This window comes from Xiphophorus hellerii, chromosome 5 (assembly GCF_003331165.1).
Source record: "Xiphophorus hellerii strain 12219 chromosome 5, Xiphophorus_hellerii-4.1, whole genome shotgun sequence".
NCBI classification, from domain to species: domain Eukaryota; kingdom Metazoa; phylum Chordata; class Actinopteri; order Cyprinodontiformes; family Poeciliidae; genus Xiphophorus; species Xiphophorus hellerii.
In genome coordinates, this window is record NC_045676.1 from 10,266,996 (window position 1) to 10,291,290 (window position 24,295).

Genomic DNA, 24,295 nt, shown 5'->3' on the forward strand with positions numbered 1-24,295 from the left:
TTCATTCATTAAGGGAAAAAAGCTTCACTTTTTTGTCGTCAGTCCACAAAAGTCTTGGAGATCATCAAGGTGGTTTTTGTAAATGTGAGGCGAGGTTTGGTGTTTGTTTTTGATCAACAGTGGGTTTAACGTGAACATACGTTTTTGGTTTTTTAATCTTGTCCCACAGTGCTTTAAATGTTGTCTTACATTAGTCGTCTATGTGCTCTTGGATTAATTTTGGAGGTCATGATAACTTAAAATGCAATTAACGACAGTTAAATGATTACTTAATCAGGGAGGCAATTAAAATTTCACAAAATAACTAGTTTGATTTGGATGCCTGTTCACCTTGAAAAATGGAATGATCATTTAAAGAATGATTTTTGTATTTGTCTGATATTCAAACTTTGGATCTGGAATATTTAAGGGTGACAAAAAGAAGCAGAAGAAATGAAAAAAAAAGATGGAATTATGTTTTCCCATCACACTGTCGTTCTGTTTCTGTGCATTTTAACTGCTTATATACATACGTATGCTCTGATTACTGCAGACCTGTCTGTGCAGCCATACCCACACTTTATTAATGGATTTTGCATTCTTGTACACAGATGGACACACACATTATGCACATGCGTGCACAATTGTGGAGCTTGACTCCGTCCTTCTTGGACACAGCCATGCGTACACACTTTAGAGCGAAAACAGGGCAGGGTAATGCAGAGTGACGCTCAGTGCACCCACAGCATCAGGCACCCAGACAGCTCACCCTGTGTGATGCGGGTAAAAAGACGAGGGGGATGGGATGAGTTGAATATAAAAAAGGAAAGGCAGTTGAGCTGTATTGCAAAAGAGTGAGGCTGAAAGAACTCTGTCCTTAGATGGCCTTTGTGTTTTGTGCTAAAATAGATCTGCTGCCTGCTTCTTTTCACTGTGATTCACATGCTTTAAATAAATAAAAAAAAACACCTCTAAAAGGCATTGTTAGTAAGTTTACACCTTTGTTCTGTTGCACTGTGTATAAGCTTGGTTGATTAATAAAGTTTCAGCTTTACTCAGAGCAACATTGTGCTGTTCCTGTAGAGGAACAAGAGTTAACATTCCACCTCCAGGGTTAGAATTTAATACCAAAGGATATATGATGTAAAAAGTGTTAGCAATACATATTACAGAGTCGGTAGGTTACTGTGAAGCATCTATTTTTTATTACTGGGTACACAGGAGAGATTTCTCTCTCGCTTGTTTCACTTTGACATTTGTTGGCTCCCTTTCCAACAACAGTCTCACCTTTACTTGTGTGCTTTGGTTTTATTGCTTCGCTCAACATGTTCATGATGGTATGAGTGCTTCTCTTTGATTACCCAGAGTGTGTTTGTCATCTCGACTCTGGAAAATGTTATGATGAGAGACTTATTAGCTTCCTGTTGTGATGCTCATTGATTGTCAGCATACATCAGCCCACACTTTGTGGTTTTCGTTTTAGTTGTGAGCTTAACTAATTTAACAAAATATTCGGATTTCACTTGTTTGTCTGTAATCTACAGCGTGGTAATGTTTGTCATACTTCAGTGTTTCAGATCAAAAAACAACTTTTAATATCAGACAAAGATAACCTGGGTAAATATAGGGTTTATATTTCAAATTTTGATTTTATTTGCTAAGGAAAAAACCAAGCCAACCTGGCCTTGTGCAAGATGCCTCCAAATGTGGTTCTGACACACCTGTTTGCAATAACTGTTAACAAGCGATGGTGATAATTGGCAGTGAGTCTTGTGTGTTACTGTGGAAGAATTTCCACCATGTTTTCTCTCCAGAACTATTTTTCTCAGTCATATTGGATGATTTTTGAGCATGAGCAGCCTTGACTAGCTCAATTAAAAATATCCCCTTATTTGTTTTTCTAAAGCTTGTAGTCATAATTTCAGCTAGAACGCAGAATGAATGGTTAAATCAAAAACAGCAAGTCACCAAAAGTCCAGAAGAAGATGACATTGTATGTATGTTTGACTGTTAGTACGTTTTCATTTTGTAACAATGTGTTTTTAGCCTAGTCCATTTTAAAATGGTTTAATCAGTAACACTGATCTTAACTGAGGCACAGAAAACCAACAGTGCTGTAGGCGGCTCTCTGGGTTGTTTGTTGACCTCCTGGTTGTCGGTGCGCTCCTGGAGTCAAGTCAAAAGAAATGTGTAACAGTTCTTGGAATAACCACAAGGGTCCAGATAAAAGTACAAATTTTATCCTCCAGCACAGTCAAACTTGGCAGCACTCATTCAATGGAAGCATTTCAGTCAAAGATTGATCTGTTCTTCTAATGAGGAATAGACACAAAAATATTTTAGATGGAGGAAATCATGAAACACCTCTTTTTCTTTTGGGTCTACAATGATTAAAGTACTCTTTGTCTACAAAAATCAGACTACTTTGTTTGAGAGTCAGAGACGAAGTTTTAAAATCACAGCTTGTTAGAGTGGTTCACAAAAGGAGAGACAACTGTGAGACCATTAAAAAGAATAATTAAAAAGGAAAAAATTGTAATGAGCTGTTTTTGGACAGATGAAAGTAAAAACACAGAGAAACGAAAGCAGTGAAGCGGCTCTTTGTATTCGACGAGTGCAACGAAATATCCTAAATGCTCAGCATTGGTACCAATACAGAAGAGGGCTAAAAATGTGAGCAATTGTTATACAATGTTAAATGAAAGATGAAGATGGATTTGGAATATGATTCTGAATGTGTGTACAAAGTGGATGCACATGTAGATGGAAATAAAAAGAACATTGCGGAAAGAAGTCCGGTTTAAAATCTAATCACTCAGAAAGCCATCAGGACTCCTGGGAGTTGGCCTGCAACCTCCAATCTCCAATATTTTTTAAATGGAAGGTGGCGTCAGCTGGACAGAGATTGCTTTTTATGCATGGCACTAGATAATAGAGGTGTGTGAGTATATATATGCAGGAAGGGAGAAAATCAGTATGCAGCAGTGATTTGTGTATTTTCATCCATATCAGTGCATTCTACCATCCTTATAGTCTTTTAGGAATTCATAGTCACAGCCACGCAGCATCCCCTCCTCCCCTTTTTCCTCTCTGCAGGCCCTCCTTGGACCCAGGCATTCAATTTGTTTGCGGTAATCGATCTCGGCTTCATATGTATGAAAATGAGATAAAGCTTCGGTACGCTGGAATTAACTTCTCTGCCCCCTATTAGGCACGGAGCTTCACCGAATGCAAGGTTTCTGGAGGCAGCATCCCCAGTGCCTTAGCCCACTTCCCCCCCTCTCTGCTGCACCCACACATATAGGCTGGACCTCTGATACAAACCCTCCTCCCATTTTCCTTTCAAGTCTCCAAGGGATGGAGATTATTCACTGACGGCATACAGCAGCTTCTTCACAATCTCTGCCGCCACGGCAATCACAGCTGCTTAGTTTGTCGAACTACACATGGACGTTAGTTCTGACAAAATAAGGCTGCGCTCACACAGCAGGCAAATGCAACCCAAATCCACTTTTTTTGCCCATATGTGACTCATAGCAGACTTTTTCATTGCACTCTGAACAGCACAATGCCGATCTTTTCTTTCTCTGATTTATGTAGCTTCCATATGTAGTACTAAAAAGAATACATATCCGATTGTTTTCAAAGTGTTTGCCCTCTGACCTATCATATCACATTTTGTCCAATCTTTATGTGATTGACATGAGACATGTATGGTCATTCTGCACTAGAAGAAGCCCGATGCAGTAAATCCAGACACTTGACTTCCTTTGTGTTATGATCTTGTGACAATACCATCTGTCCCATTGCGCAGTAGCTTTAAAATTGATTCATAGATGGCGGCATCCATTTATACTTCATAATCAGTTTGCTGCTGTGTGACTTGTACTGTCTTCTTCTGTGCATGAGCATCACTTTGGAGTCATAAACAGTTTAAGTCCTGATTGGTCGCATTTAATGATTGGTATGAATACTCAAAAAACAAAAAAAATCAGATTACAGGAAATAAATCTGACCTGTTATACCTGTTATACCCTTAGAGACATGAAAGATTGCAATGTTTTGACTCTTGTCAAAAACAATTTATGTTTATTTGTGGATTTGTGTGATAGACAAACACATACCAGTGCATAAGTGTGTGAAAAAATGGCTTTTTGAAACCTTAAATGTGGTCTGCATTTTTATTCAGCTCCCTTTACTCTGATACCCCTAAATAAGGTTGTTTTCACACTTGATAATTTGGTAACTTAGTTCTGTTGGGGACCAAAGTTGCAACACTGCCAGAACTTTATGTTCGCTTTCACACTGCATTGTGTCAAACTAACCAAAACGTATGCACAAAATCCTCTGTGCTCTAACTTCACATCACCATGCCTGAATCATGGGAATAGCGGCATCATTGTGTGGAGATGCTTTCTTTGAACAGGGACATGAAAGCTACTAAGAGTTGATGGGGAAATGGAAGAAGTTAAATACAGAGCAATCCAGTAAGCTGTTAGAGGTTGAAAAGACTTAAAATTGGAAATTGTAACCAGAACTGAAATTAAATTTACATCCAAGAATATTAATGTGGTTTGTTGGCCCAGTGAAAGTCCAGACCTAAATCCAACTGAGAATCCATCATGATTTAACAACAACTGTTTACATCCCAACAAAATGGATTGAATTTTGTGGTTCCAGCATCACATAATGTTGAATGGCACTAAATATGTTTGCAGATTATGCAGCAGAGATGATGCTGTATTTGCTGTGGTGTCATAACTTTTGGTATTTACATAGAAACATGCACATATTATTGAGATTATGAGAAAGTGCTGTTCAGGCAGGAAGTTCGATCAGCTCTATTCAGGTTATAGGAGTCTACGTCCAGATTCAGAAAGCCATCTGTGTGGTGGCTGCATTCTGCACCATCATAATCAGGAAATCTTCTGTGTATTGCTGCATCATGTGTGTTTTCATCTCAAAAAGGCTGGCGAGCCAGTGTCATCCTTCTTCTCTGTTCCTGATGTCTGCGTCGTTTCACCCACCCTCTGCTGAGCCACTGCCACCAAACCTGAGGAGAAACATATTTGCACGGTGTCGCCATGGTGATAACAGCATTATATTTTTCAAAGTGGCGAGAGACGCTCTTAAAAACCCAAGTGCATCCCCTCGTTTTGTATTGGATTAATTTGCAATTTCACATGCTATTAATTGCGTCAACACTTTTAAAGCGGAATTTCATGAATCGCAATCTAATTAGGGGCTAATTTACTTTAGCTTTCTGCCTTGCTCCTTTCTTTCTCTCCCCCTTCTTCCCCTCTTGAGTTAAACACATTTATAAACACACGACGAATTAATAGTGTATAGCCTGTGAATTACGTCCAGTAGATTTATGACTGCGGAGCATAATTGTTTCTCTGCCATCTTCTGTTTGCTCTCTCAACACGAGCAAGAGGAGGATGAGGGATGGACCAAACAAGAGGAGGGTTCAAACTTAAACAATGCTTTCCTCTCTGTTTATTTATGTTGTATGAACAGTCACACACCACAGATATATGAGCCTATTCAGTGCTTCTCACCCCTCCTCCTCCCTATCCCCCAACATACCCCTCAACTCAACATTAAGCTGCTTCATGTCAAATGCAAGGCAGATTAATAGTGCGCAGCACAGTGAGATGAGTGACAGTTCAGACTGTGTTTTGGGGGCATTTGTTTGAATAGCAGTGTTTATTGAAAGGTTGAAAGAGTGCCTGCATGTCACCATGTAGGGGCTCTTCTGTTCTTCCCGTAGGTACACAACCACAAAGAAGATGTTTTTTTCCCCCATTTTTTTGTCCCCATTTCTTAATGCTGCCTCATGGTTTTCTTATTATAAAACTTTTTAGATTCTTTTGGAGTTTTACCAATGCAACCAACACTTTCTTTTACCTTATCAGCCCAGGGCTCTTAACTGTGGGAGACCGCACTCCTGCATTATGTGAGCTTTAAAAACAAATTTAAGTCATAGAGTTTAGCTCTTGGATTCAGAAGACATGTTGCCCGAGGCATTCATTGCCCTCAGGCGCTGACCTCAAGCTTTCTACCCTCACTTGCCATCAGGGGTTTCTTGAGGCAACTTTTTCATGTTTCCTACAGGACAGAAGAAACTCTAGAAAGAATTATAAAACCAAAAAACCTGCAGCAGACAAAGGTTGGACAAGCTAATTAATAGGCGAAGTATGGGAATGGGTCGCAGCGGGTACAGGGGGTCATAGGAGGCACATGGAGGTGCATTAGGCAACTGTCAGTCTCTATAGCAACCACTCATTATAGATTGGGCAAGCAGTGGGAAATTTTGCCTGCGTTTTGTGTGAAAGTGAAAGGGGCGAGTTTCTGTTGTTCTCTCCTGATGCTGACAGATGGGACGTTTCATCAGTGCGCTCATTTGATCTGTTCAGGATATAAACACAAATACACTTAAAACCTCAGACTCAAGGATCCCGTTTGTTACACTAACTAAGGAATCAGGTTTGCTAGTTTTATGTTTATTTACAGCACTGGGTTGTTTATAACTACAATAATTAAAATAATAGCCTTTGTTTCTTTCTCAGGAATGAGTTTATTGTTAGCTCTTTTTTTTCTTCTCAGGATTCCTACTTAATATGGAAAAGACAGGATTTAGATTTTTGTGGTATTTTCCAACTATAACTATGTAATGATAGACAAAAGTGTTTCCAGACTTTAATTACATTCATGTTTGTTTTTTTTCCCATTTGTCCATTTTACTTTTTGTCCATCAAACATTGTTACTATCCATCAATTCACCCATCTATTTTTCATCTGTATGTTCGCTGTCAGGTTTTTTTTGTTTAGGATTTATACAAAAGAACTGTTTGGCAAAACATTAAATTTTGACATTTTAAGTCAGTATTTAAAAGTGTTACTATGCTGTAGTGATACTAAATATATATTAAAGTAGTCGCACTGTTGGTGTTCAAATAAACAAATAATCCAGATCTGCTTTGTATAAAAAAAGAAGGACCAAAATAAGTTTGAAGTCTATTCTGTTTTTGTTGTGGGTTGAATTAATAAATTTGGCAAGTCTTTTCTTTCTCTCTTTTTCACTCTTTTGATCCTTTGTACTTTTAAAATGGATATTTTATAAACCCCTTTTCTTTTAACTTGTTCTTTGAACGCAAACATTTTCTCACATGGCAGTAGAGATTTTTTCTTAAAATGCGTTTTTGTGAAACATTACCAAATGTATTTTTCTCACTTTCACAACTTTTCAGCTATTCTTAGGCTAAGACTTGCACCATTGTGCAGAGCTTACAAGCCTACGTGCAATGTCCATCCCTCCCCCCTCCACAAACATGACTGCATAATAAAGTGGCTCTGCAGACAATAGTCAGCGGAGATGTGGGAACCTGCACAACCAGCCACTAAGCCCAGGGAGCCAGCTGGTTCTTTTTGTAACAATCTCTTTGCCAATTGTGCCTTGTTCTTGGATTTCCAATTAAACGTCTGATTCTCTCATGTATTTCCATTTTACTCATTGTTTCTCATTTGTGTTCTTCTTCCTGAGACAGTGCTATATCTTACTTTCTCTTACACAGTGTAATTAACCAGTTAGTATCAAGAAAGGCTGTAATTAAAACTTGTGCGCAAGGTTGCTGAGAAAGCCTCAGCAGGAGAGTTTAATGGAATTTCGTCACTTGATCCCTGCGCTTATTTAATTAGCTGTCGTCTTCAGGGCTACAGTTTTTTCCCCCCTCTACACTACAGTGCAAAAGTTTGGATGACCATTGTTGGCAAAGTCTTGTAACTATTACTTAGAATGTCAAAAGTCTATGTCATGATAGACAGTTTATGTATCTCGTGATAGATTTAACATCAATCATGAGTCTCATTGTGTGTAGAGATGCACTAATTGGAATTTTGTGGCTGATTGCCATCAGTTATTTATATCAACTGTTAAACAAGGGGTTGATTTTTTTTTTTTCGAAGACGGAAAAATGTTGCTGTGATACATTTACCCTTTCTGTGATCTGCTGAGAGGTTTGCTTTCTCAATCTGAATAAACCACAAACATGCTCCTGCATGTCATAGAAATACAATTTAAACCAATTTTCTTTTTGCATGTCTGAGCTTTTCCTGACTTTATTTTAAAGATTTCACTGACACTGAAAGCAGGGTTGGTTGCTCCACTCAATAACAGTTCTCGCACAAAGATAGTGTAACCTGGTAGGATTTGTTATGGTGCGATGTCCAATATGAAAAATGATAGATTTTTAGTTTCCGTCTGCCTACAAAATGGTCAGTTCTAATCACCAGAAGTTTTTTTTTTTCTTTCAGCTGATGTTCTGTTGTGGTTTTCTGAAAACCTAAATACTTTCTCTTCCTAACATCTTGGTGCACCGCTGATTGAAAGTGTTGTACTGACTTAAATGCTAAACAAAGATTCAAGTCTATGTTATAGTCTATAACCTTATAATCTATGTTTTTAGTGTCATTTACCTGGTCATGTTGGCATACGTTGTGAGTTAAACATTGCTTATATATTATTTAAGTGCATGCATTTATGAATTTAGACAAGCAGCAGATTTATAGAATTGGTTGGGCATTTCTTCAACCCTGGTCTACTTGCTAAATGCTTCATCTTTCGCCAACATGCTACCCAAAACTACTTCAGTGCGATTTTCTCCATTTTACAAGAAAGACCCTTTGGTCTTGAACATTGTGTTCTTCCAAGCCAGAGTAATTTTTAAAGTGTAACAGGTTGCTGATTTTCATAAAATGTACCATTCCGGCAATTAGTAGAGGCACCTTGCTTCAGAAGGAAGCCGGATTGAGGTAAAATTAGTCTGTTGTTGGGAAACATCCAGCTGAGGCTGGAGGAGACATGAAAGAAACGGAAAAATAATTACAGACTGGGGGAGAGAATTGAAGAGGATCAAAATATTAAAAAATAACAGAAAAGGTACAAGAAGGTGGGCAGAGAAGAGCAGCTGGATGCAAAAGAAAAACAAGAGAAATGGAGAGATGCTGATGGAATAACGAAGAGTAAACTGGAGTGAAAACGGTGTAGGTCAGACAGGAGTAGGGTGGTGAGCGTTCATCGTGCCGTTGCCTGATTGGCCAAGACGATGTCAGGCGGGCTGAGCTGACTTTAATCAGAAATGTGCGTCACCATCTGCAGCTCTAAGCCAACAGGCGGTCACACTGATGGAGCGAAGCAAACTCTCCCTCTGCCTCGGGTTGACACTGATCTCACTGGCTTGAAAAACTTAAAGACCCCTGTGAGCGCTTTGTGTTTCTGCCTGGATTTTTCAGTTTATTTCAGGCATGTGAATTTGATCTCTTGAGGAGACATGTATGTAATGTAACTATGAATTTATGCTTCCTATTACTGCTTCCTGTCTGCTGCAGCGGGTAGTCGGCTTGACAGCGCCTCCACTTTCTGCCGTGCTTTTAGACAAGCTCTTGGCAGGCTCCGCAGAATACCTCTGCACTCAAGTCATTTTAGTCTGCAGTGTGCCGGTGTTGACCTGTGTGTTCATGTCACTGTGTGCTTCATTACTGGCACTGCAGTGTAGGCCTCTAAAGGTAATAATGCAGACTCTCAACTAAAGGTGGGAGATATGGACTTAGTGTTTTGTGGTACTATTATAACAATAAAGATCATGATAAAACTTAAAATAACAGAAAAATGTTAATCGATTATAAAAGTAATCTTTTATAACATCCCTACATTTAGCCTTAAACTCTGTTGGATATTTATGTGTGAACTCTCAGGCAATGTCCAGACCAGACCTTTTCTTTTGATCACTTTGCTTGGTTGGGTTGGTAGCTATACAGGTCCGTCTGTCACTTTTCTGTCCAGTATCGTATTAGTTGGCTGGTTGGTCACAGTAATAACAGGGTCACACTCAGGCCCAATCAATAGCAGGATGTGTCTTGGCTTGTGTGTGTGATGACGGGTAGTGCAACAAAGGACTTTGAAAGAAGAAGATGGGAGGTTTCTGCTAGTTATAGATGTTGGAAGAATAAGCTGACCTTTTCAAAGAGTGTCAACCCCTGTTACACATGTTCACCTGCAGGCTGCATGAAGCTCTTCCTCTAAAGATCCAGACAAACCCAACAGACTAAGTGAAACAAATGCAATTATAAATAGTGCCTGACAAAATCATTCATGGCTAATGAACGTTTCCAGATTTGGTCCCTTTACAACCACTCATGTCCCTTAATTAAATTTTTAAAAAATGCAAATAAGTGCACAATTGTGAAGTGGAAGTGAAATAATAAATAGTTTTAAACATTCAAAAGTCCTGCATCAGTTTGCCATCTCTTGTTGGGGAAGATGATTTAATCAGTTGAGACCTCATCCTGAGCACACCGTCGCCATGGTGAAACATGTTGGCTGGAAGATCATCTGTTAGAGATTGCAAAAGACTAACCACACAGCCAGAGTTAATGGAGCAGTTGAAATCGAAACATATACATGTGAGTTAAAGCTCAGACCCAAATGCAGTCTAGAATCTGTTGCAGTTGTTTACTGAGGCTTTCTCTTCAGCCTGATTGTAGATTGAAATGTTTGCTCCTTTATGAAATAGTTCGTTGTATTCACTCTGGGAACTGAATACAAATTCACTCCATACTTTTCATATCACAAGGATGCACTTGTGCTTGAAGTTTCTTTGTTGTAACGTAGCAATACATAGAAAAGTTAAATGCAAAACTCTGTATGACACAAGATCGTTTCCTTCTACTCTGTTGACATCAGTTTGCTGCCTCTGTTACCTGAAATGAATGCTATTGTATCTGTCCAGTGCCAGAGCCTGTCCCCACTAAGCCCAGTCCTGGTTCATCTCACCACCTCCAACCCTCCAGCCCCACGCTGCCCCTCTCCTCCTTCTCCACCTCTACTTCTGGCAATGGCAAGGGCCCCCCATGTGGTAGCCAGGTCCTGACTCAGAGCCCACTCCTGCAGCAGTGCCACTTGTCCTCTGCCAGTGGCCGCTATCCGCCCAGAGAGGTGCCCCCGCGCTTCCGTCAGCAGGAGCACAAGCAGCTACTGAAGAGAGGCCAGCCGCTGCCCGCAGGAGCCTTCGGCGCGCTCACCCTCCCTCCTTCCTCTCCCTCCTCTTCACCCTCAGCGTCTTTGTCGTCATCTGCTACGACCCAAAACTCTGCCACGTCTGCTACAAGCAAACACAAGCCAGGTTTGTGTCAGTGTAGTCGGTTTATGTTTCCGCTTGTTTTATTTCTTTTGTTCGGTGCTTAATGTGCGTGGGCTTTGTTTCAGAACTTTCAGTTTGATTCGTCACTGTTTTGAATGTTGGACATTCATTTTCTATTTCATCTATTTGTGTATATTTGTTTAACTGTTGAGCATTTTTTCATTACTTACTTGGTCATTTGTTTGGATTCCGTATTCAGTTTTTTCTACCTTAGGCTGGGGGGAAAGGTCACCTATTACAAGATAATGACCCCAAACATGCAGTCAAAGTGGCAATGGAATGTTTTAAGTCCAAAAATATTAATGTCAGAAGGGGCTAGTCAAACGCTCAAATTTAATCAGTCTGATGCAGGGCTTCACGATTCCTGTTCAGCCTTGCTGTCCAATAGGACTTAGCTTGAGCTAATTTGCTCAATGTTAAGACTTGCAAAGTTGGTGGAAATATATTTCTCAATACTTGCAGCTACAGTTGCAACAAAAGGCGTTGTGCAGAATTAGTTTTTATTTTGATCTTACGTTGAGTATGTTTAAAAATGTGAAGATTTTTATTTGTAAAGAAATTACAATACCATCACGTTCTTTCCACTCCACAATTATACACTGCTTTGTGTTAGTCTGTCTCATAAAAATCTAAAAAACAAACCATCAGAGTTTGTAGTTTTAAATCTGAATGACATCAAGGAATGAGTACTTTGTGTTAGAAGCGCCTCTGCCGATATGTTAAAATTGTTACTGTCAAGTTATTTCAAGCCATTTGAAAATGTTAGTCATCTAGTGAAAATGAAGAGGTTTAGTAATGCTGTGACCTCCTTAGCCAGGGCTAGACTTTTAATGAGTTCCCTGTTGGCTCATAGGATCCGTTCTGCTGAACATGCCTCGAGGGGCTCCTTGTGAAGTGTTTGTTTGTATTTGTAAGTAATGTCTTAGTGGTGAGTTACATCAGTGTTCGAGCCCGACTTCTCTTCTCTTGCATATTAGCACTGCTGTTAACCTTTTTCCGACTAAACATTATTATTTAAAACAGCATTTTTGTTGTCATAAATGTACGAAGAGTTTTCAGTCTGCAAACTGAAAACTCTTTCATCTTCCTACATTAACCTACTGTCCCATTGAAGACTTGAATGGAATGATGCATGGCACTGTGTTTTTATGGTTATTTCTTTAAGTGGGACCTAGTGTGAGCCCATGCTTGCTTCTTAGTTTAGCTTCCCTTTGCTTGCTTGTTTGTTTTTTTCCTTTCGTTTTTTTGATCAGCAGAGCTCTGCCACTCTGTTCTGCCTTTGATTACCGGCTCGACGTTTGCTGTGAGCACACCGAGCGCGCTCTCTGTAAACAGATCTGCCGCAGCTGCCGCGCACAGTCACCGAGTCATGAAAGCAGTGCAGAGCTCTATGTTGCTGTTCTTGTGATGAAGCTGATGAAGCCACTGCCTCAAACGGAAGCCTAAATCCTATGTAATCGGTAGCTGAAGGCCTGTTTACTTAAAAATAGTTTTTCGGGAGTGTGTTGGTTATGTATCTGTTGGATCATTTGCTGAAAATGAATTCCGTTTATGTTGATGTATAAATATTTCCTGATTGTACTCTGTATGGATTGTATGGTGTCCTCAGCCGGAACCCTTGGTTTGGCTCCAGGCTTTATTCTCAGCAGAGAAGCAAACTGTTTAAGCCTTGAAAGTCAAACAAAGATGTCTCTCCTGTGGGATTAATGCTAGTTAAGATGCCTTGGTCCGATGTATTAACCTATAATGCTTTAGTGCAGCAGTTGTTGTCCTGCTTGGCCTTCACCTTGCTCTCATTTTCCCCACGGGTCTGCTAGTAAAACAGCCTGTGGCAGGGTTTCCCCCTCCTTCAGACTCTTGGTTTTGTCCTAAGGGCTTCTAAGGCACAGCCCGTTGTTTCTTGTCAGCTAATAGCCCGCAGCCAGCAGCCTTGTTGTTGCACCAACTGTTAGGCTGTAAATTACAGAGAAAACACAGTAGTTAAATTCTGTTTTATTTACTCCTACATTTGAATTTTTTACATTGTGCTTCTAAGTTGCAGAAATATTACAATCTTAAAAATAGTTAAGATTAGGGGTAATTTTAATTAGTTAAAAAGTACATATAGATAAAAAGCATATATGTCAAGTATGTATTAATACATATGTATTTTTTGTTTTCTTTTACATGTAGTTCTTGTTTCTGATTGCTACCAAGGATTCTGCAGGGTCTAAAAAACATGAAAAGTCTAATTTGTAAGAATCTAAATCTAAGGCCTTCAAAAAGTCACCAATATGTCCAGATTTTCTTAAAATGTCAGACAGGGTGTGAGAAACAGAATCTGTGTATTTCCTGAATTTCCTTATTTTAGCTACGGAGAGTTTTATGAAGATGTGACGAAACCTTTTCGTCCTAAACATTCACCCTGCTCTGCAACTTCAGCTGTCTGGTTTTTATTGGAACTTTTCTTGACTATTTAATGTCACATCTGATATACACTGATTATTATTTAAGTGAGTTATTAAACTAACATATTAAGTTATGAGTTGTAATTCACGTGGGTGTTGAATGTAAAAGTCCTTAAATTAAATTTCCCAAAACTTTTAGAAACCCTGTGGTTTGAGGTTTCAGAATTATGCTTTAATTTATGACATTCTCAAAGTAAGATTTCACAATTAACACAATCATTTAATACAACGCACTAAAAAGCGTATATATTGACTGCAACATTGATGATATATAAAACACAAGTAAGACAAGTACTTGTGTTTTATATATTATCACAAGTCTCATAGGTTTGTCAGACTAACTGCTTGGGTAGAGAGTCTTTCTCTGACATCACATTCAAAAGTCTGTTAGCAATCGGAACAACTTCCTAGAAGATTTTTGAGGTTTTGAACCTTTTTAACTTTTTAAAACTTTGATTCCTATTTGGGACAAGAGGGATTTTATGATGCAACCTATCATTGTTTAACTTCTGTACATCTTTCCATCCCTCGAAGGATAAACATGTGATAAGTTGGGTGAGATGCAGGGCACACTCTGGTCATCAGTCCATCACAAGGAAACAACCATGCGGACACACATACGCGGACACACTCGCGCATAGATGCCACTTATGCAGAAAAGGACATTTAAGTAGATGAAATACCAGAAATAATCTAAAGCATTCATTTCTTAAATGTCTTTTAGATGTTTTTCTATTTTTACATTATCTGTTCAAAATTCAGATGAGCACATAAAAATTTCAAAGCTTCCAGCTGGCTGTCGGACAGCCTCACAAAAACTATTTGAGCACCTGCTTTAAATTCAAGGGCATTTAAGACCCTCACATGACCTCTGCCCTTTAGAATGCATTCAATTGTCCTACCAGACAGATAGCCCTCCCCCCTCGTCCCTGTTCCGTCTCTCTGTCACACCCGCTACTGCCATGTCTCCAGCTGACCTGGGAGCATTAAGTCGTCGGAAGTGGCTAGCAGCCGTCCAGACGGGCTTCCCACCGGCAGGTGCTGAAATGGCCGTCTGTTAGGAGTGTGGGAAGTGGAGCGGGAACAGCTGGTTGCCCGTCATCCAGACAGAGCACGCAGCCAGAGGGTCACTTTATTTAAACACTCAGCCCTTTCATTTGCACTTCCACACCCCCCTCAACCTGTTGACTTAAAACTAAGTGTCTGGGTTTTTTTTGTTGAATTTCTCAGTTAAATCTTTGGGCGCTTGCTTTTAATTAAACTGTGACTAACTGAACAGTTCAGACAGATCCATCTTATGTCAGTACAGCCTGACTTTAGTGGTGGGCATTTATCGTACCGTTTGTCATTTATTGTGAAACTTTTCTTAAGATACAAATGTTTATTTATTGCTGTTCTCCATTGTTTTTCCAACAACAGCATCAATAAATATCAATAAAATTTAAAATAAATATACATACAAAGCTGATTTCAAATAGGAATGTTTTTCAAGACCATAATTTATATATGTGAATGCTGTGCCATGCATTTACCTAAGAAAGAAGTAAAAGTCTTTATGTTTCTCATTATCACAATAGTACTACAAAACATTGTGATAAAACTCTATGTCTATATCGCCCGCTACTCTGATGTCTTTAAATGCCGTCTGCTTGTATCAGCAGCTCTTGGTTGTTTGTATGTTTTTAAAAGTGATCAAATATTCAGATGACTGCTTGGCCCTAATGAAGCCAGGGAGGTATGGATTGGCCCTTGTGCTCACGCTGCGACACACTCATACCCACACAAGTGCGAGAACCCCCCGGTGGCTTCATTAACGCCGACTCAGTCAGGGAAACCAGAGAAGTCGCTGCGATTCCCCTCTTGTAAGTTCCCTCGTCTCTCAGCAGAGGTAAACAGACGTGAATGATGAGGTTTTTTTTGCGCTCTCTCGAGACCATTCCCTCACTGTCCCTTTTTCCTTTCTGCTTCCGGAAAAACAAGTACACGCCGTCCTTGAGTGAGAAGCCAAGAGGGTCTATTAGGGGGACAAAAGACTAATAAATGTCCCCCCTCTTGCTTTTGATTCTGGTTTTATGGGATTCTACAGCTGAGCTTGGGCCGGATTTCAGTGTCAAACGGAAGAAATCAGTTTGTTGCTCCTCTTATTCTCTCCCTCTTTCTCCACTCTGAATAAATGAACCCCTCCCCCCAGGTTCTCCTCTGTCTTCCTCCCCGCCCCCCCTTGCCCTTACGCGTTCTGTCACCCAGCGTTTCATTTCATTTAAAGGGGAGGGGACGACATTTACTTCTTGGCAGAATGCCCATTTCTGTGATGGCAGCAAGTCTTCATTATATGAAGTTCATCTTTTGTTATTTTTGCCTCAGCTCTGCATGGCAGCACACGGTATCGCTGATCTTTGATCGTCATTGATTGTTTGTGCATCACTAAAAACACTTCAGATTCATGCAGAAATCAAGCTTCCACTCATATGTGCACACAAAGGCAGACCTGGTCACCGCATGAAGCTATAGAGGGACCTTTTGTTTTTCTATTTTTTTCATCCGTTCATTTAGAGGTCATAATCAGAGTCTGCCCTTCTAATTGCAACCTGAATGAGCCTAGAAGCGCATTATTCCACATGACTGCAAACGCTAGACGGAAATAATCGCCTTCAGCTCTTTGGGTTTTTTTTTGTTACATCCAACTTGCATTTATGTTCTTTTAAATCAGCGATCTTTACATCGGCGATTTGCTAAGAATTAGCAAGACCTTTTTGGAATTTGATGAAGGACTTATGAAAACAGATTTAGCTCAGTCATGCGGCAGATACTCTGATTAACTGTTTACATAAGATACAGAAAGCTAATACCTTCACAGGCTGCTTTGCTTGTGCGCCGTGCAGCAGACATACTAACACACTGTCTGCTCGTGCCCATTTTCTTCATGGATCTGTGCAATGTCTCCGTGCACCTTTCTCCGGGTATTTTTCCATTCTCCCTCTCTCTCTCAGACCGACTCTTTTTTTTTTTTTTCTACCAGTGTAAGCACCGTCTCCTCATGGTTCTTTTTTGCCTTTTGTTTTGTAAGCTCTTTCTTTGAGATTTATGTTATATCAGATGGGAGGGATTAAAGAACAGCAGCCTGCCACGTAACCTATTTTTGCATCCTTAAGAAAACTGAATGTGCAAATGAGGGAAGAGACGCAGTCTGGGTGTGGGGTTGACTGAACCAAATACAGATTTCCTTTTTGTGGCAGCGGCTGAGCATCTTGGATGCAATCCAGCTCTGATAAAAATGTCTCTTTGCTCGTCTGCAAGCTATAAAAAGCTACCTTAGCTGAAAGCGGGAAGATGGCGTGATATTAAAGACTGTCATGATTCTTTTTTTTTCTTTTTTTTTTAACTAGACGCCTAGTTAAAAGGCGTCTAGTTGAAGATGCTAACGTGTAAAAATTTAAAGACTAGCTGTCTGGCTTCTGTTTGTTGCAACAGGATGGCACGTGCAAATGATTCTCAAATCTTTTTGTTAGAAGGTGGTATCATCTATCTAATTCTTTTGATTTAATTGCAATTAGTCTATATTGGTAATAGCTAGTATATTCTCCTTTAAGGAAGCACTATGCCTCTATTTCAAAAATCAAAAATGTATCTAATTAATTATACTAATAAAACATAAAGTAGAGATGTCTTGAGTCCTCGTCCAGTGCTTCAGTATGCTATGCATATATGCTGTAAAACCACCCTACATTGCATCAGTCTTGCATAGTTTACATCATTATGTGATTGTGTCCCACTTAATCTATCTTATATCCATCCTAGATATTTCGCCAGAACTGTTTTCTGCAGATACATCCTTCTTAAATGGTGCTTTAATTGGTTAAAAATGCATTCTTCCAAACAGGTGTAGGTTTATAATTTATTTCGGAAGATGACATGTGCATCTTTAAGCTCACACCTCCTGCTGACTGTTTTGATCCTGAGGGGTTTGCAACTTTCGTTCTAATAGAACATATTTACTCTGGGTTTTTTTTAATGATTTGTTGATAATTCAGCTCAAAGCATTTTTCTTTAAAGCTCATAACATACAATGACAAGGAACTGCAGTGTCTTTAACTGTGAAAGTCACGTTCAAGGGTGAAGAACAATCCTAAAATAATTAGATCAACAAAATATGAGACAGTTTTTCAAAAATAGGCCACGGAAAATGTGGCTTCACAACTCACTGGGGGGCAGCTGGGATAAAGTCCCTGATGGCACACCAGCAGGTATCAGGATTTTATTTTTTTTAAGCGACTTTTAGTTGGGACACAAGGGAATTGGTTCTGGAGCTGGATGGAGATTCTTAATATGCATTAGAACAAATTTGGCTGGATTTTCATCACTGTTGTTTATCAAATATTTACTACTTGTAACTTTTTTCTAACTTTCATATCATTATACTTTAAAAAGCAGACACAAATGCTAGAATTTAATTTACTTCATTTGGTTTTGCAATTTGTGTTTGCCTTCTTTTCTGCTCCTTTTTAAGGCTGAATATTTATTGTGCAGAGGTTGCCCCTGTTGCAGGTATTTGTCATGTAAACTGTGCTCAACTGCTGCTGTAAAAAGCAATCACTGTTAAGTGCTCATAAAAACATCATTTTAACTGAAGCTTCCAATTTCCATTCAAGCTACAACAGCGTTTAACTTTATTTCAAGAGAAAAGCATAATCATTTTATATGTTTCCCTTTTTCTGATTTGTTGCAAACTGCAGATTTTTGTTAGCACGTTTACATATCAACAATAATGCCACCAGGGGACAAGAAATACACAAGGACATGTTTTTGAGCTACCCTTATGCCATGCATCTTAGTATCTTAACGCAACAAATATTTCACAATTTCTATAGGACTCCACACACCTCAAACAAATCAACATTTTCTCCTCATCTGCAGGAATCATTTTGACCTGTTTCTCTGCCTAATAGTTATTTTAGCTGTTTTAAAATGACCACAGTGGTCCGACTATCAGATGAAAATTTCCAATAGAGAAACAGTAAATGTAACGTGTTTTCTAAATAAGGGAACGATTAAACAATCAGTACAGTTAAGCCAGTGAAGAATTTTTCTTTTATTCCTTATGGATAATTTTTGTAGTTTCATTTGGAATGAGATGTTTGCTTTGCCATTTTCTGAACCCACTTTTGTCACTTTTTATTTGAATTATAACATCTCCTGGTTTTGATGTTTGAGCCTTGTGCTTTTGCTGTACTTCATATGAACTCGGATAAATATGTGCTGCTCCATTTCTCTCTGGTTTTTATTCCCATCTTTGACCTTTTTGCTGGTGATATTTATATATTTTATTGCATTCAGTTGCCTGCGGCTGGCCTAGCGGTCCTGGTGTTTGCATACTGGATCGATAGTCTCCCTGCTCTCACCCACTAGCATTAATAAGATCATTGATTAGCTGCCCCCCAATGATTGATTACCCTTTTACACCATTGACTTAATGTATTATTAGTCAAGCCCCCATCCCCATCTAATGGAAGCTTTTGTGCTCCATAAATTTGCTTGCTGCCGATTGCAAACCTGCAGTAACCCTGAGGTACCTGCTGTGTAAAAACAAGAAAAAAGGGTTAGTTGAATAGATTTACTCTCTTACTTATATGCGGGTAGTGAAAACAAGTTGGAGAAAGACGTCGTTTTTGGTTTTAATACCATGAAGTTAGAGGAGGAGCGGAACCGGCGAAGCATAAGGAGTGATGGATGAGAAGCTGCCTTGGTTTCATTCCAGTAAACGAGGAGCGTTCCACTTGGTCTTACCTTCACAGGGCCAGCCAGCAAAGCTCCAATAGAGACTGATGGGCCTCTTACTGCTGGGGGTTAGGAGGAGGGGAGGGAAAAAAGAGGGAGGAAAAAATTTGTTCTGAAGGTACATTAAAATAACTGATATGTGCGTATTGTAAAATAATAGGACACAAAAGAAGTATTGGCTTCTAAAAGAGAGGTGAATTGAAGGATTTTAAACAAGAGAAACTAAAAGGACGAGTTTTGGAAGAGGAAAGCTCCTGCTAAGTGTTTCTATTTGGTCCACTGCACAATTGTGGGGATATATGGATATGCCATAGTTGATATGACATGGAACACGCTTGACTGTACATTCTGATTATGTGATAAATTTTACATAGTGGCAGTGTGACCATCTCTGCCTGTCAGGGCAGATAGCTTGCATTAATAAACGAAGGAGATCAAAATTGGTTCAGGCAACTAAATATAGGCTGACAGTGGACCTTGCTGTAAAACATGGTGTTCCTCAATTGAATATAATACATTCTCTTCACCATATAACAATTGTCCCTCCCTACTTTTCATCCTGTCTGTTATCAGGGTACAATATATTGAATCCCAGTCATCATCGTTATTTCTGTTTTCAATATTACAATCACAAATTCCTTTCAGCTCCAAATAGTACAAATATTTAATGGGCTTCATTACAGCTGCTGTGGATTTGAACCCTAATGTCCTATAATATATACGTTTGTTTAGATCACGGGTGTCGAACTCCAGTCCTCAAGGGCCGTTGTCCTGCAATTTTTAGATGTGCCACAGGTACAAAACACTGGAATGAAATGGCATAATTACCTTGTGTAGATAAGTTCTCCAGAGCCTTGCTAATGACCTAATTATTCTATTCAGGTGTGGTGCAGCAGAAATACATCTAAAAGTTGCAGGACACCAGCCCTTGAGGACTGGAGTTTGACACCCCTGGTTTAGATGGACTGTTATTGTCCTTTAAACTGATAAAAGTGTGATGATATTGTAATATTCAGCAAATAATTTCTCTATTTTTCCCGGTATTTTACAGCCCTGGTCATTACAAGCTATATTTTAAAGATTCTGTTATTATTTTATTATAATGCTTATTTCAAAATATGACTCTCAAACATGTATACTGGTATAAAGCTGAAAGCACTCTCCTTCATATTTCAAGTTTCTAATAATAGTTTAAACTAAACCAGCAACTAGGCAGCTTTTCTCATGACATTTGTTTTTTACTTTTTCAGTATTGATTGATTTTGTGTCAAGACATTCTGTTACATTCTTAATCTCCATTATTATTCTCAATTTATGTATTTATTGGAATTCCAGACTATTATTATTTTATGTCCTTGTATATCTATTAAAGTGATGTCTCCTTAATGACGTTCTTTTGTCTGTCTTCCCTCAGACATATCCCTGCTGAGCAGCTCTGGTGCCCAGTATGAGAAGTCTCATTGGGGCACTTCAGTACCTGTTGACGGACCTTCCAGTGCCAACAATTGGGATAAAGTGATCATTGACGGAAGTGATACAGAAGCTTGGCCATCCATTAAGCATAATATCGACTCTGACCAGCCATCAAACCCAGAATGCTCCTTGGGCTCAGCTAGCTCTAACTTAGACACCAGTGCTGTCGCTTCTAGAAGTAGGAGTGGTCTTCTGAGTATGGCCGCAGGTGCCACTGGCCAGCAGGCCCACTATAACTCTCTCAAACCAAGCAGTACCATGATGACGGGACCTGTGTCAACCAGCACGTTAGCAGCTAGTAGAGGCTGGGGTTCAGATGGGAAACAAGATGGCATGAATGGTGGAAGAGTAGCAGCCCCCAGTAACTGGGGATCACCTAATTTTAACTTGAACCTCAACCCCAATGCCAACCCATCGGCTTGGCCTGTCTTGGGACATGAAGGTGGTGCGGGAGGTGTTAATGGCCCCAGTTCTTCGTCCCTCCCACCAGGCATACATGGAAATGGAAATGTGGGAAACGGGAATGCGGACAATGGTGGGGGGAGTTGGGTCAGCATGATAAGTGGTAATGACAATGATCAGCAGCACCTTTCAACCAACAAAAACTTATCTTTCAATATGGAGCCTGCTAACCTTAACACTGATGGACCAAACTATACTAAACAACAACAAGCTCAGGAGCCTATGAGCCCCATCCACGGTCTTACTGGATGGGGTGGTCATTCACCCACTGAGTCTTCCCAGCTCAGTGGGGACACAACAGGCAGCTCTGTGTGGGGTGGAGGAGAAAACAAGATGACAGAGTCTCCGAAAGACTCGGGCTGGGACTCATCTCCCTCTGGAGGGCTTTCTGCTTGGGGCCGCCAAGGCAGTGGCGGTGGAAGTAGTGGCAGTGGTGGCTGGGGAGACTGGGGGAAGTCCTCTGGAGGTGGGGATATATCCAAAGGCTGGGACTCGGTGGATGCTGGTAATTCTGGTCCAGGCCAGGATCACCAAATGAGTTCATGGGGCAAACAATCAGGAACAGCTCCAGCAAGTGAGGATAGCGGAGACAGCAGTGAAGGGCGATCCCGATGCAGAGACAGATCCTCCAGCATGGAATTTGCCCCTCTGCTCCCACGGCAGGACCTAGACCCCCGAGTGCTGAGTAACTCGGGTTGGGGACAGACCCCCATCCGGCAGCACACTGTGTGGGAGATGGAAGTAGCCAATTCTGATGATGGGAAGAGCACTAGCAGCTCAGACACCATGGGATGCTCCAGCTCTAATGGTGGACCCTCATCAACCAATGGAGGTGCTATTAACCCTAACATTGGGCCCAGCCAGAGGCCTGGATCTGGCGGAAAAATGGACAGTGAAGGATCATCCTCCTCTGGTTGGAGCGCTCCTCCACCGCAGCCAATTCAAACTGGATCAGGATGGGGGGACCCCCCACTTTCAGCAGCCAAAGCCCCAAATGGGACAGCATGTGGCTGGGGAGACCCTTTACCTACCAGCGGTCCTAAAAATGAAGACTGCTCATCCTGGGGTTCTGATGAGAAGTCATCTAGCTGGGATGATGGCATGATGAAAAACAAGCCTAGCAGCTGGGGAGAAGGCCCCAAAAACTCCCATAGCTGGGGCAACAGTAATGTGGGTTCCAGTGGTTCTACCACAGGTGAGTGGGGGGCCCCAGACATGAAGAAAAATGGTTCCTCCAGCAGCATGTGGGAAGGAGAAGGAAGTAATGGAGAAAGCAGTGGATGGAATGAAAACCCGAGAGGAGGAACCAGAGGAGGTGGGAGCTGGGGGAAACCTTCTCCTGCTGTGAGCAACAGCAACTGGGGAGAGACCCCACGTGGCAGTGGCCCAGTGCAGGGAGGCTGGGGCTCTACAAAGCCCCAAGAAAGCAGCAGCAGTGGCAGCAGCACTGGTAGTGGAGGATGTGTCAGCATTGGTTCCTGGGGTGGTCCTGGCTCGGTGAAGCAAAGCAACCCTGGCTGGGGAAATGCTAGCAAGCAGGAGCCGGGCACGGAGCCCACTGGTTGGGAGGAGCCCTCTCCTCCCTCCATCCGCCGGAAGATGGAGATCGATGACGGAACATCAACTTGGGGTGATCCCAATGCCTACAGCAAGACCGTCAACATGTGGGATCGCAACAATCCAAATAACAACCCAGGCAACAGCGGCCCACCACCCAGCAAGAATGGTGCAGTAGCAATGATCAGTAATAACAACAATCACTCTCACCACATGCACCATCATTCTCACCATGGCCAGCCCCCAAGTCACATGCTGCACCAAGGAAACAACAATGGGTCACCAAATAATGCTGCCTCTCATCCGGCTGGGGGACCCCAGGGTAGACCGCCCCTTGCAAATCCAGGTACTAAAAACAGTTTTAAACACCTCAAACGAATCATTTGATTATAGTTTGATATTAAAAATTATAAAAATTTTGAAAATATTTATAATAGTTTTTTTCTGGCTAATGCTTAAGACCTAGAAAATTAGCCTTTATTCTCAGTTGAAGTTTATTTTTTCCTTCTTTATCATCCTCTGTCCTGGGCTGGATGGCAATAAAAATATGGGTCTTCATAAGACCTTGTGGTAGCCCATTTATAATTTAAAAAGTCAGTTCCAGTAAGCCTGTGCAATGAATACACAGATAAGGTAGAGAAGTAGAAGCCTGGTTTTGGTTACCAGAAGTAAGATCTTATGTACAGTAATGAGATATGATGAGACAAGATGTGAGCCAAGACTTCTCTTTTTAGCTCTGTTTTCTTTTTCTAAATTAATGTACATTTCTTCCAGGTTGGGGAGAGCTTCCCAGTGTCCAGCCCAAGCCGGAGCCTGCGTGGGGAGAGCCAGCAGCTCCAACTTCAGCTGTTGACAATGGTACATCTGCTTGGGGGAAACCCCCAGGTGGTGTTGGAGGATGGGGAGACGGTGGCCATGAGCCACCTGGCCCTTACGTGAGGTCAAATGGACACACGGGTTCTGCACCTTGCAAATCAGGTAAACTAATTGACAAACATTTTGCTTTTGGCTAAAGTTACATATTCTAAACTTTGCTGTATATGTAACCTGGGAATTTGCTGGAGATTTAGTCTTCAGGATGACACTCAAAATGTTTATGCATCTGTTTTTTACTGCAGGGATTTCAAATTGTAGTCAGAAGGTGTTTGTCGATGTTCCTTGAGTGGTGTGTTGCTACGATTAAAGCAATTCCACGTATCAGTAGGTTGTGGTTGTTTTTACTGCTGGGTGAAACTGTTTTAAATTATAGAAGGGTTGCTGGTTAAGGTAAAGATGGCAAATGGCAACAGTGGCACCTAGTGGTCCGACTAAGAATAACCTGCTTGACACCTTTTGAAAACAGAATGAATCAGGTTAATATGAGATTAATGAAAAATGAGAATCTTATGGGGGGTTTTTTGT

The 24,295-nt window shown here is 40.7% G+C and overlaps 1 protein-coding gene across 3 annotated transcripts in view; it reads left to right on the forward strand.

Moving 5' to 3' along the window:
* tnrc6c2 (trinucleotide repeat containing adaptor 6C2) overlaps positions 1 to 24,295 on the forward strand; it is a 50,292-nt gene that overhangs the window by 13,271 nt on the left and 12,726 nt on the right. For 2 of the 3 annotated variants that reach the window (XM_032562167.1, XM_032562168.1), the window contains 3 exons: positions 10,770 to 11,162; positions 20,817 to 23,240; positions 23,669 to 23,872. In XM_032562167.1, coding sequence (XP_032418058.1) covers positions 10,770 to 11,162; positions 20,817 to 23,240; positions 23,669 to 23,872 — 3,021 coding nt within the window. The remainder of the gene's footprint in view (positions 1 to 10,769; positions 11,163 to 20,816; positions 23,241 to 23,668; positions 23,873 to 24,295) is intronic. The other variant, XM_032562169.1, reaches the window with a different exon arrangement.